Source organism: Mauremys reevesii, linkage group 1 (assembly GCF_016161935.1).
Source record: "Mauremys reevesii isolate NIE-2019 linkage group 1, ASM1616193v1, whole genome shotgun sequence".
Taxonomy (NCBI): Eukaryota; Metazoa; Chordata; order Testudines; family Geoemydidae; genus Mauremys; species Mauremys reevesii.
In genome coordinates, this window is record NC_052623.1 from 319,233,506 (window position 1) to 319,247,979 (window position 14,474).

Genomic DNA, 14,474 nt, shown 5'->3' on the forward strand with positions numbered 1-14,474 from the left:
TATTTCAGTGTTCTCTACTTTGAGTTACTCTCTCTGTTTTAACAAACATTATTAAAAGTGATCTCTTTAGAAAATTAATATTTTTTCTCTATGGCAATATGTCTTCATACTGGCAGTCTGTTACATGATAGAGATTCATAGATATTTGAGCAATTTTTTTCCTTATAAAATGAACTTTTCTGTTCTTAATTTGAGGTTAAGTGAAACAACAGAATTACCTTGCAGTACTCTAACATTTGTTTAAAGGAACACACCAAGCTATCCCTTCCTGTCCTCCCCTTGATAGCCAAATAGTTTAATCTGTGTGAACAACTTTTAGAATTGAATAAAATAAGATTCCATGTTAACAACAATCCTCTCAGTCAAACAGATGACAGATTATTAACAGAAATTCTTTTAGGGGCCTCCTTCAGAGGTTGGCTTTTTTAGGCCTGAACATTAAAATATCTTATTCTCTCTCTCTCTGTGCTTGCTTTATTTGTTCTTTATTTGCCAGTCAGTAAATGAGAAAGTCATCTCAGATTTCCCTTATATAGAGCCAGGTTCTGCCATGCTTACTCATGTTGGGTAGTACCTTACTGTGACGTTCCCCTCTGGTATTGTCTGGACTGGTGATCTGCTAAATCACTCCACTCCTTAACTCTGAGAGCCAGCCTTATCCTGCTCTGCTGTGAGAATCCCCACTCCTGGGCTGTTCACACACAGTCTCTGGCATGTAAGCTGCTCCCAGCTACTTGCAACCAAATGACACTAGCCAATATCTCCGGTCCCAGACAAACTCTCAGAACCTCTGTCTTGCAGTGTCCAGTTATGCCCGCTGGACGCTGCAAGCTTATATGACTTCACCAATTTAACAAATAAATTGATATGTACCAGGCTTGTTATCCCAAGGGGAGTCTCTGATACGCTTCAAACCAAATGCACCGCTTCAGATAGAATAAACAAACAAATTTATTAACTACAAAGATAGATTTTAAGTGATAGGCAAAACGTCAGAGTGGTTACCAAAATAAAATAAAATATAAGCACACAGTCTAAACTCTCAACCCTATTAGACTGGGCAACAAATAGACTAAGCAGCTTTATCACCCTACTGGATGTTGAAGTCCTTAACATACAGGTTTGTTCCTTAAACCTGGGCCAATCCCCTGTGTTGGAGTTTTGTCTTCTTCTCAGTGTCTTGGTTGCTTGCAGCATAGGTGGGGGCAGGCAAAGGGACCAGTACATGGCCACTCTGCCTGTTTTATACCCTCAGTCCATGTGCGTGGGGAGCACAAGTCCAGGCATGTCTGGGGGGCATAGCTGAGTCTCTCCAAGGTATTAAAATACTCATTTGATTTTTTTCCTAATCATATTTAATAGAAAACACTCTCAGGTCGCAATTATCAGAATATGAGCGCCTACTGCAGTTCTGTAATGATTTCTCTGCTCTTCAAGGGGCAAAGCCTCAGGGATTAAAATTAGTGCAGCATTCCTGATTTAAATGGAGCTACACATATTTACACCAGCTGAGGATCTGGCTTCCAGTGTTCACATATGCTTTATCTATTCACCCTCAGATCATTTCCTTCCTCTTACACTTTTTTATTCTTAGCACCATACGGTTCCTTTCTTTCACCAAGCTCTTAGAGGCTGGCCAGCAACAGTCCCCAATTCCTTATGTTTATACTCAAGTACTTTGAAGAGACATGGACAGAAAGAATGCACAGCAGATGTGCAACAACTGAGATAGCTTGATAGATTTGCTCAACCCCCCCCTCCACCCAAGCCTCATAGTAAGAACAAATTCCATACACTAGGCTTACAGAGGTTTACATGATTTCAGGTTCAAAATAATTACCATAATCCCCTCGGCTGACAAAGGAGAATTGTTACATTTCTCTCAACAACAATATTTAGTGCTAATCCAACATGCAGCAGGTGGGAGAAAACCTGAAAGTTGCATTTTTTTCAGTCTGTTGGAGTAGGAAGAAAGGAATGCTGGGTTTGGATGCAAGCTATAATCTCATGTGGGAGTGCATTCTGAATTACTCAAAGCTTTCAGACCTCATTCTGTTCTAATGATGGTGCAAATCAGGAATAAGTCTAGTGGAGTCAATGACTTAGCCCCTGTAGAAAACTGGTGTAAGTGAGAGGAGAATCAGCCTGTTACTATTAAACAGTGATAAACTTCTGTTTAATTTCTGCTAAAGACCATATTAGGAACAACAAGAGTTGCTTACATGATTTTCATTTGGGATTCACCACATAACTAGGAACAGGAACACAAACAAAGGGGAAAACTGTTTTTAGGGCAAACAATTCAACATAGTTCAAAATGCTGTAAGTAATAATGGTGGGAGAGCAAAATGCACAGAAATCCATTTGTATTTGCTCTTGCCTTCTGGTAGTTGCAGTGCTGTAAGGAAAGGAAGACGTGGAAGGTGTGTTACAATTAGAGCTGTGACTCCAGAACATATAGACACACCCAGGTTTTGATCTAGCTAGCTCAAATAACAATAGCAGTGAACTTGTGCTGGCCTGAGCTAGCTGCCCGAGTACATAGCCAGGTTGGGCTTGTACAGCCTGTCCTGGCACCCATGGTATTGCAGCTTCGCTGCTATGGTTATTCAAGCTAGCTACATCAAAACTAGTCTGTTACACAGGCTGCTATCACACCTCTCATTTGCAGCGTAGATGCAAACATACCTCGAGAGCCTAATTCACCATTGCCTTGCACCCTATGTACTCAGTTAAATCTGTGTCCATGCTACAAATCAGAACAATGGGCCCTGATTCTGGACTGCATTTAACCCGGTTATGCTGCTTCTGTAGCAGAAGGGGCCAGAATGTAACTGGATCTACCCTCTGGGAATTTCTCCAGCATTAAGAGCATAATGATGGCATAATGTAATAGGGCTAATGTAAAAGCAATGCATTGTCATAAGAACATAGAATGGCCATACTGGGTCAGACCAATGGTCCATCTAGCCTAGTATCCTGACTTCTGATAGTGGACTTCTGATTCTCTCTCTCAATCTGCTCCAAACCCTCTTAGCCTCCCGGGGTTCCCTATACCACTAGGCTCTGTGCCACACAATGGGTGTTCAGCCCCTAAGCAACTGCCCCTCAGATCCTGCTTTAAATCCTGTGGAGGAGGCAAGATTCACCCTAGCTGCATGACAAACTCAATAAAACCAGCATCAGGCCCTCATATTTCTGAGCATGTCATTTTTAATTTGCAGATAAAAGTTTGATGAAAGAATAATTTTTAATTATAATTTAAATTTGGGGGGTTATTTTATTTTTACACATTTGGTATGTGATTTTTTAAATGTGTACCTTTATGAATAAAATGATGTTAATTGGCCAATTAGCATTCACTGTCTCAAGAACCATGAGCCAATGTCATCTCACTACGACTACGCCCATTATGAAAAAATCGCTGTTATTGATTCATCAACTGCAGTTTTCCTAATCCCTTGATGTGAATAAAGTAAAATCACTGAAACAGAATTTTGTTACAGGATAAATGGTGAAGTTTGAAAATAAATCCCGCAACTATAGATTAATTTGGGGGCTTTTATAATCTAATCCATGCCTAGACTTCTTTGCCATCATTTATTTAGCAGCAGGATACTCAGATCTTGTGACACTAATGTCCTCTTTATCACAAATGCTTAACTTTTTTTTCAGGTCAGTTCTTGCTTAGTTGTAGCTATCACAGTTTTAGTGAGTACAGGAGACACATTTATTCTCTCTTCTCTTTTGGAAATTGCTGCTCTTTGTGCCTGCTGATTGACACTGGACAGAATGGACTGCCTCTGTAGTCACTTTGTTCACAGACCTGCCATGGAATGGTTTAAGATTCAGGTCCTAATTGGGTAAATTCTTTCTAGTGTCCAGCAGTAATAAGCAGACACAATGGGCAGAAATACCCAGTGGAGAAGAAGAAACAAAGGTTCTTGTGTGCTCAGTAACTCTGCAGCAGTTTATTACTATTTATTGACTCCAAAAGTGTGAGTAAGAGATAAGAATGGCAGCAGAGTAGGACTTTGGCACCTAACTTTAGTAGTCAGTTTGCAAATGAACAGCTTCAGACTCTGGGCCCACCTGGAGGCTGGATGTTTACGTGTAAGTGTGATGAGGGGGAGAATCAAAAATGAGTAAACTTGTTTATGCATTCATGCAGTAACACAAAATATTAACTACATGTATATTACATCCAGCCTCCAGATGGGCCAATCAGCTGGCACAAAAAGCAACAATTTCCAAAAGAGAAGAAACAGTAAAAGTATGCTTCTGCTTATATCCCTTTATGACAAGTTTCAGCCCCGGGGTGATGTTTACAGCTGATCAGCTCACACTGTTACAGTGCAATGCTAGCCCTATTTCCCCAATATTCAATAAGATATTCATTTTCACTGAGTATGAATTGTTGTACTGTCTTCTTGACTATACTGACTTCCCTAAGCAGCAATCCAAGGTATTCTGATGAAGAAAAATAATACCGAACTCAGCAGATCCTATACTTAATTACACCGACTTCACCCAGACCCAGAATGCAAGTGCTAATCAGTGACAAGTGGCAGTTTTGAAAATTGCCGCTTCAGCTTCATGGCAAAACTCAAGTATGTTGAAAAACAAACCATGTTTCAATTTAATGTGTAAGTGGGCTGGCTTAGGTTAGCTATTCACCTATGTAAAGTCAAGATATATGTAAGCTGTTCTTGCGAGAACCTGATGTACCTTCGTTCATATTATATTAGAAAGCATACACCATGGAGTTTTGTGCATGATGACACCTAGTGGCAAAAATCAATGGTTAGGATGAATTACATGGAGTATACACCCAAATCATCTTCAGTGACACATTTTCAAGCTGGAGTTTCAAAGGTCCAGGAAGGAGAGGAATAGTGAAGTGATATGGCTCTGCCAATGGCGGCTTAACGCTAAACTACACAGGACACCTGAATATTGACAGGAGGGAACAATCCTGTATGTGCAAGGAGATAGAGTGGCTGCCTCTAATAGGACATTCCCATTGCTAACTTCTGTGATTTTCTCTGAATTGTCAGAATATTGTGTGAATACAGCACAGCTGTTCCACGTGCAGGATGGCCTATGCTTCCAGAAGGAAGGATGGTTGAGTAATTAGGGTGCTAGCCAGTGGCATGGGAGACCTGTGTTCAATAGCCTGTTCTACCACAGGCTTCCTGTGAGACCTTGGACAAGTCACTTAGGTCAGTCCATGGGAGTTAGGTGCTTAATACCTTTCGGGCTCTGGGCCATAGTCTCTCTGTGGGAGATCTCAGAAGCACAAATGGAACTTATGTGCCCAATTGCCACTGATTTTCAATAGGAGTCGGCTGCCTAACTGCCTACTCTGGTCTTGAAAATCTGTCCCTCTGTGAAATGGGTATAGTAGCAGTTCCCTACTCACAGATGTGTAGTGATGATAAATACATTAAAGATTATGGAACGCTCAAATATTACAGTGATAGGGATCATATAAACAGACAAACACATAGGTCAGGTATGTGCCTAGTTTGCCTAAGTGGCACTATGACCCCATGTGGTGATGCCACTCCCTCAGATTTGGCCTGGCCCGCCCTTCCTCATGATAAAAGTGTGGCCAGGCTGAATTTGAGGGAGTGGCATTGTGCACAGAGTTGCAGTGTTGCTTAGGTTTGGCCCGGCTGCCCCATGCAAGCTGAAATGCCATTTACTCTCCTTTGGTGCGGCTGGGCCAAATCTGAGTGGGCAGCACTTCTCCTTCTCGCCATTGCTGTGAGGCCAGCTTCTGCACCCTGAATGCCCCACAGGGGCCTGCCTGGCCTCATCCTGCTTCCAGTATACCCTCTGCTCTGTCCACAGGAGTCACTCAGTGACAGCCTCAAGACCTGCTACAAGTATGGGGGACTGCAGACTGCCCCCACAGGAGCCAGCAGAAGAGGGGTGGCAGAGATCCCTGCATAGGGTGACCAGAGAGCAACTGAGAAAAAACTGGACAGGGGATGGGGGGTAATATGCGCCTATATAAGAAAAAGTCCCAAAAAACATGACTAACCCTTTAAAAATGGGACATCTGGTAACTCTATCCCTGCAGGTGCAGACACAACAGGGTTAACAGGGCAGTGTCCATCCATCCAGTCACTATAGGACAGTGTTAAATAAGCTACATCTGTGCAGTGGAAACCAGACGTGCTTGGGTTTTAGATCACTATTGTATCTGTGCTTGCCAGGACAAGGTTAATATAAATGCATCCATACTGTGGGATTATCTAGTTTAGCTGGCCAGTAGAGGAGCTCAGAATTGTATGTTTGCCTAGGGCCCAGTGATGGGTTAATCTGGACCAGTAGAATTTAGCATGCTTGGGTTTCTGTTCTGAGATCAAGAAAGGACAACCTGAATGCTTGTTGAGCAATAAAACCAATTATAATTTCTAGTTTATGATAGTGTTGGGCACTTTCCAAACAGTCAAGAAGAAATGATGGTTCCTGCCTGAAGCAGATCCCAGTCTGAGGAGAGAGAGAGATAGGTAAACAGAGATTAGGGGAAGGGGAACAAGAGATAGGGACTTTTTAATACAAATCAATTAGATTCACTGTAGGCAGCATTGCAGAAGTGGGTCTTTAAGAGGGACTTATATGTGGATGGAGGCAATTAAGCAAGAAGCTGACAAACAGGTGGATGAGTATGGGAACATCTGCAGAGCAGAGGAGGTGGAAGCAACACAAATTAAGTAGGGAGGGGCAGAGCTATAGAGCTTTGAAGGGAGCAACAAGAAGCTGAACTTTGATATGATAGTGCATGGACAGCCGCTTATGGAGGTCTCATGTTATGCAAAGGCACCAAGTATGGGCAGAAGAAAATGAGAGAGGATACAGTGTAGTGAGATTACTTGAATGGACCCCAGGATAAGCAGTGGCTGGGGTTATTGTCTTCAAAACTGAAAATAACTTCATTACTCATTCTTTCCTACTGTTAAAAATAATTACAAACATCCTCACTTTGCCCACAATTCTTCACAGTAACCATGTAAGAATGCAAAATATTTATGACAAGATTACTGTGTCAGGCACAGAAGAAATTAAATTAACATTAAAGTGCATGGGCCAAACTCTGTTCTCGACTTTACTCTTGCAGCCCCATTAAAGTTAAATCAACCCAAGCTAAAGTGAAGAGGGTTGCATAGAGTAGCGGAGAGCAGAATTTGGCCCTAAATCCACTTGTCTGGGGATTGCCCTTCTCCAAAGGAAAAAAATGTTTGAAAGGGAGATGAATGTGGGTAATTTGGATTGTAAATATTTAAGGGCAGGGACAGGGAGACAACTCTTGGTTCCAGTGAAGTAATGGCAAAAGTATTAATTTCAATTAGATCAGAATTTGGCTCAGTGGGGCAGATTTACAGCTGCTATAAATTGCCATAGTAACATTGACTTCCACAATGCTACACTGATTTATATCAGCTGAGAATCTGACCCATTGTTTTTAGTTTGTCTGTAAAGTATCATATACAGTTTGGCTCTCAAGTACTACAGTTGCAAATGCCTTAGAAATACCTCAACACATTTCTAATACTGTGTAAAGAACAAATAATGCCCCATCTCTTATGTTTTGCAGACAATATTGAACTAGGAGATCTCTACAGTAGCCTCTTACATCATGAGAATACTGTTTGAAAGTGGGATACTATTACATATTATCCAATTGGTTCAGCTCACGGTGTGGCTACAGATTACATTTATTTGGAGTTTCACATTTGCAATGAAACCAGCCCAACCACTAGTTTTCCAGAGAAAACCTTTTATAGCTGCCTGGAATGCACCCACAGATCAATGCTCACTGAAATATAACATAACTCTGAACCTGAAAATGTTCCATGTGATTGGAAGCCCACTGGCCAGAGCAAGAGGGCAGAATGTGACTATATTTTATGTGAATAGACTGGGATACTACCCATGGTACACATCGCAGGAAATCCCTGTAAATGGTGGCCTACCTCAAAACTTCAGCTTGCAAACTCATCTGGAAAAAGCTGGCCAAGACATTCAATATTATATTCCTGCTGAGGACTTTAAAGGATTAGCTGTCATAGACTGGGAATACTGGAGGCCTCAGTGGGCACGCAACTGGAACACAAAAGATATTTACAGGCAAAAGTCACGGAAGCTCATTTCTGAAACGCAAGGCAATATTTCAGCAAATGACATTGAAAATTTGGCCAAACTCTCCTTTGAAGAAAGTGCTAAGGCTTTCATGAAGGAGACAATTGAGCTAGGGATTAAAAGAAGACCAATGGGGCTCTGGGGATACTATTTATACCCTGATTGCCACAATTATAATTTTCATGACCAGGACTACACTGGTTCCTGCCCAGACAGTGAAGTTTTGAGGAACAATGAACTTTCCTGGCTCTGGGATAGCAGTGCAGCTCTGTATCCTTCCATTGGCATCAAGAAAACCCTTGGAAACAGTGAAAACATATTACGTTTCTCACAATTTAGAGTGACTGAGTCCATGAGGATCTCCTCCATGACATCTCATGATTATGCTCTGCCTGTGTTTGTCTATACTAGACTAAGTTACCGAGATGATCCTTTATTATTTCTTTCTAAGGTAAGCCAATGTTAGGAGTTATGGAGGCTGCTTTAACAGATCTAACCATCATTATTGCAGAGATGCTTTGTATGTTTGTAAAGGCTTGTACACCTCTACCCCGATATAACGCGGCCCAATATAACATGAATTAGGATATAACGTGGTAAAGCAGTGCTCCGGGGGGTGGGGCTGCGCACTCTGGTGGATTAAAGCAAGTTCAATATAATGCGGTTTCACCTATAACGCGATAAGATTTTATGCCTCCCGAGGACAGCGTTATATCGGGGTAGAGGGGTATATGGGTCTACTCTGCTGATTAATGTTTAAATGGCTACATGTTTTAAAACAGCCAAAGCTCAGCAGTAAACATTCAATCTGGAAGACACTTTAAAAAAAATCTGCAGTGCAGATAAAATATATTACCTCAGTCACCTTGTATCTCTAACATTTTTGTAATATATATATTTTTCTCCAGTTCAGCGCTGTGCTATATTCCTGTCTGGATATGACAAAGCTAGAGAATTTTTACAGATTTTACTTAGCTGGAATGCAAATGGTTAATAAATTAACACAAAATGCTTTTCTTCTGCAAAGCACTATACATCTATTAACTAATTCTCACAGCTGTTAGGTAGGTATTATTCACCTTTTACAGGAGAGAAACTGAGGAGGAGATATTAAGCAACTTGCCCAGTACCACATAGGTAGTCTATATGGGAGCTGGGTTTCAAACTTGGGAGTTGCTGCCCCAGGCCCCAACCCTGTGAAGACTTAGTCAAGTGCCTATCTTTAAGCATGTGAGCAGTCCCATTGAAGCCAGTAGGACTACATCCTTAAAGTGAAACGTGTGTATGTGTTTGCAGGATCAGGGCCTTAGATGAAACCATCCTTCTCTTTTAGATACAGAGATCCTCTCAGAAAAAGATAATATTCTTCTCTTTAATAACAAAGAATCTTCTTGTAACAGCTCTGGCTGAACTCCACATTATCAACAGCCACCAGGTTGCTGTTTTAGACCCAAACCTTGGCTCCCACGGGTTTTTATGCTTACTAAGTCTGAGCAGTATCCAGACACTGCCTGTATGTCACACTGTCCCAGTGCATGTCACTCACCATGCTGGCACTTCCTGCTGGCTGTCTTGGGGATTAGCTCAATGCTGACACCATCATCAGCAGTCTGCACACCATCATCCAATCTCCGCCATCAGCCTGCAGCCCCTCTCGCAGCCTCAGGAATTGCAGCATCCTCTTCTGTGTCACTGTCTGTGATTCCCCCCGTCCGGGGGAGTTTAACTTCTAGTCCAGCCACTTCCCCAGTGTCTAGGGTAGGGGAGCTAGACCCTCCCACTACTCTAGGTCCTGACACTGTAGATGGCAGCCAGGTGTTGCCTCCCTTCCAACTCCTCAGTATATTTCCCTTCCCCACGGCCCCAGCACCTGCTTTGCCTTTACCTTTACCTAAGGGCCTCAGCATGCCAGTCAGGAGCTTCCTCTCACTCCCCTATTCCTTCCCAGCACTTTTCTGTCCAGGGTGCTACCTTCCTTCTACCTGCAAGGCATCCACTCCTCCCTCCATGAACTTCCAGGAGTAATTGACCCCACTCTGCCCTGTAGCTCTTTTTATATGGGCCTGCTGGGCCTTGATTGGCTGCTTCTCACAGCCCCTCTTCTATTGGCTGTTTCTTGCACAACCTCCCTAGGGTTCTATCAACCCCCTACAGGCTAGCGTGAATCCAACACCCCATCACACAAGCCTTTCAGAAAGACAAGGTGGGTGAGATAATATCTTTCATTTGACCATCTTCTGTTGGTGAGAGAGACAAGCTTTTCTTCAGGTCTGGGAAATGTACCCCCCATGTCACAGCTAAATAGTTTAGCAAATCTATTTGATCTTGTTTTTAGCTGAGACACTCTGAGTACCTCTTCCAGACCTGAAGAAGAGCTCTGTGTAGCTTGAAAGCTTGTCTCTCTTGCTAACAGAAGTTGGCCCAATAAAAGATATGCCTCACCTACCTTGTCTCTCTAATATCCTGGGGACGACATGGCTACAACTACACTTCATAAAGCCTTTCAGGCATATTCCCAAGGAACGCAGTCCAAGGCTTGTACACCTTCTTGGGATGTGGGACCAATATGGCCCTCCTGAGTCTCCCCAGTAGCTCACATGATGTCTCCAGAGCTTTACCCTCATGGGTACACTGGGTCCCTTTGGGGATGTTGACAGTTAAAGCAAGTAACACACAGACTTTGCAAAGGAACTTCTGAAACATACATCTTACTAATAGGTAAGCACAAGAGATATATAGGTCTGTAGAAAAATAATAAACACCTGCCTATAAGACTCCCCCTCAGTTTCCTTACCATTCCTTTCTAAAGTGCTTTGAGATCTATTGATGAAAAGTGCTATATGAGAACTAGGTCAGAATCTTTCAGGGAACCCAGGATCTGCCTTCACCCCCACTCCTTCTGCCCAGTCTTGCCTTCTGGTTTTGGTCTCCTCTTGTAGCGAGTCTCCCTCTAAACAGAAGCTACTAATATCTTAACTCTTCATGTACTTCCCCTGCAATTTTTCATTCTCCATCCAATCCTCAATGTATTGTGGCCTTCAACATCCCCAATGTTTGTTACAGCCTATAGGAGTCATTAACAAGTCAATAGCCTTTGGCTGGTAGTCTCCATTGTTCTACTAGGGCCAGGCTATTCAATTGTTAATGGATCTTAATGTCTGTTCCATTTAGGGATAGATCCCCAGGTGCAGCATTCCCTCCCTTCTACACCAGAGGGATGATGTAAGGATACAGTGGAAGACACTGATGAGGTTATAAACATAAAATCAGAATGGAATTTATAAATTCACAGATTCCCAAATTGTCATACTTTCTCTTTCATTTAAGTTATACAATGCCAGTCTTCTCCCTCCTTGAATTTGCTGTCCATTCATGGTAACTGCTAATTTTATATGAAGGCCTGAATGAAAAAAAGCGAGGATAATGCATGACCTTGGACTTGGAATTACATCTTTCTAAATCTGACAAAGACTTTAATTGATTGGTGTACAGAAGTGGCTGCTTCTCCCTAGTTTTCAGCCAAGATTTATTAGCTGAACTCTTTAAGGAGTTTTCATGTTAAAAAAAAAAAACCTCAGGACTTTTAGTAAATGTACTACTCAATGTAATAAATAAATACTATACTATTGCCAATGTAAATGAAAATAAAATTATTTTTCCTGGTTTGATTGTTCACTTGAAAAATTCAGTAATTCCCCATCACCATGCCAGCAAATAGTGTACATTTGCAAGGATCTATTTAATGATATTCATTAATTATCTTTGTATCCAGAAAATTAAGCCTTGTGGGCAAACAATTTCTCAAAATGAATCTTCTTTAAATTTTGTTTAATATATATCTACATAGACAAGTGAGGAAAGAAGATAGACTTTCTGTTTCTGATGGCAGGAGAGCAGTGTAAAGTGTTTCTCTTGACATTCCACCCAAGAAATATTCCCTAGATGAGCCTGATCCTGCAGTCCTAATGGGTTGAAGCAAAACCTTGGATCCAAACATCCCAAACATCCCTAGATGTTCCAGATCTGAGTTACAATTTTACATCATAAGTCCACCCCTATTTCAACAGCAATTTAGATCTTTACAGAAATTATAGACCAGATTTATTGAAGTCCATAAAGCTATGTCTATTTACACCCACAGAGGAGCTGGCAGTTTGTGAGCTAGCACTGTGACACATACTACAAAATGAGAGGTGACTGAAATAAAAAGTATGCACAGTGTTTTCAATAAAATATCAAGAAGATTCCATTTTTGTCTGGACTAGAAATCCATATAGTCCTGTGAGTTTTGTATAACACTGACCTTGCTTTACATTTTGTTTAACACTAACACTTGCCTGGCTTTAATAACCACAAACTGTGAAAGCAACAAATTACTGACAGTGATGTCTTTATTGTTTTCACTGTAGCAAGATCTTATTAGCACTATTGGAGAGAGTGCTGCCTTGGGAGCTTCAGGAATTGTTATTTGGGGAGATATGAATTTAACGTCATCAGAGGTAAGTCAGTGCCATAATGCTAATTCAAATGTACTAGCACAGCATATATCTTCATTCCATTATATGAACAACATTTTCCAAATACATCAATTCCTTTGAGTTCTGAACTCCAGGGTGTGATAGCTCATAAAGTCACCTTAGCCACCTAATCAAGATCATGATGGAATGGTGGGGATCCGGGTGCGGGTGGCTCGTTGAGGTGGTCCAGGGGCAGGGGAGTGGGGCTCATAAGGGCAGGCGGTTTCTGGGTGTGGGGGGGTAAGGCTCAGAGAGAGGGTCTGGGTATGAGGGGGTCTGGGTCCACAGGAGTTGGACAGATGCAGGAGAAGCTCCCTGTAAATGGGATACAGATGGGTGCAGAAGCATGGGGAGTGAGGGGAGTTTACAGAGCTTCCTACAGCCAGGGGAGAAATTTGGGGGTGAGTCTGACACAGCCCCGAATGCCATGCAGGAGAAGAGGACTAACAGCTGAGCCCGGCACAGGATAGGAGCCACCAGCCAGGTCTTCACCAGTCCCGCAGTGATTTACCTCTCGCAGGCTGCCCTGTGCACCCGAAACATACTGTTGGGGAGGGTCGCATGACCGCTCTTGTGGCATCCTTTTGCTTCCTCATCAAAAAGTCATTTTTCTGTGGGAAGCAAAGAAATCTGTGCATGTGCAGTGGCACAGAATTCCCCCAGGAGTAAAGTACATATGCTCAATTGTCAGTAATGAAATCAATTTCTGAAGCCAGTTATTTGAACACAGCTGTGGCTCCAATCAAATTCAAAGATCTTAATGAGACACTATCAGGTTATTTTTTAAAACAATCTCTTAGTGTATATATCTAGTACTATTTTAGACAGTCAACATAATTTCAATTTTAATAATCCAATTCTAGCTCCAATTGTAAAGCTTTTTGTTTACATTTTACATATTTCTCAAGTTGAACAAAGAATACAGACTAGTGAGTTTCTCTTCAGCTAAATTGTTCTCTCTGCTATTTACAGGGCAACTGTACAAAGGTGAAACAATTTGTTGCTTCTGAATTAGGGATCTACATCATCAATGTGACCAAAGCAGCAGAGGTGTGCAGCAAGCATCTTTGTCAGGATAACGGGCGATGTATACGAAGAAAATGGAAAGCCCTGGATTATCTTCATTTGAATCCTAAACATTTCAAAATAGAAGCTTCAGAGGACCAAGAATTTACAGTGAGAGGAGAAGCATCAAGTACTGACCTGGAAGTAATGTCACAGAAATTCATCTGTCACTGTTATCAGGGCTACGAAGGAGCTGATTGCCGGAAAGTTCAGACTTCAGATAAGCAACCTGGAAGTTCTGCAGATTTCCTCTTACCCAGAACATTAGTAATTATAAGTCTGCTTTCTTTGCCTATCTTCTGAGTCTTACCTTGTGAATAATCATACTGAATAGGGTCTTTCTAGACTCCATAGGTTCAGAGGAACAACTTTGATAAGAGAGAGATTATGGCAATACTCCATTGTCTTTTAAAAATCAAATGAGATAGTGTAGCAATGAAAACACTATAGAGTGCTACCTAAATCAATCAACACAGAATTGGGCACCTTTTTACTGTTGTACCTGAAAGGCTGCTTGTGGGTGTTTTCAACCTCACAACATGTTTCAGTAACATACACATAACCAAACTTCATAACTTCACATACGATGATAGCACATACAATCCAACGAGATATTAATGTCGAGCAAATCATGACTTTTAGAATGATACCTTACAAGGCATACTTTGCACAAAACATATCCTAATTATAGGACAGTGGTGAATATTGGGGTGCCAGGGTGTCACAGGTGGTTTATGTGCA

The 14,474-nt window shown here is 41.7% G+C and overlaps 1 protein-coding gene across 1 annotated transcript; it reads left to right on the plus strand.

Annotated features, from left to right (window-relative positions):
* Nucleotides 1–7,617: 7,617 nt before the first annotated feature.
* LOC120376911 (hyaluronidase-4-like) lies at nt 7,618–14,036 on the plus strand. The gene is made up of 3 exons (XM_039497013.1): nt 7,618–8,602; nt 12,561–12,650; nt 13,641–14,036. The coding sequence occupies exons 1-3, from the start codon at nt 7,649–7,651 to the stop codon at nt 14,034–14,036; spliced, it is 1,440 nt and encodes a 479-aa protein (XP_039352947.1). The 5' UTR covers nt 7,618–7,648.
* Nucleotides 14,037–14,474: the final 438 nt, after the last annotated feature.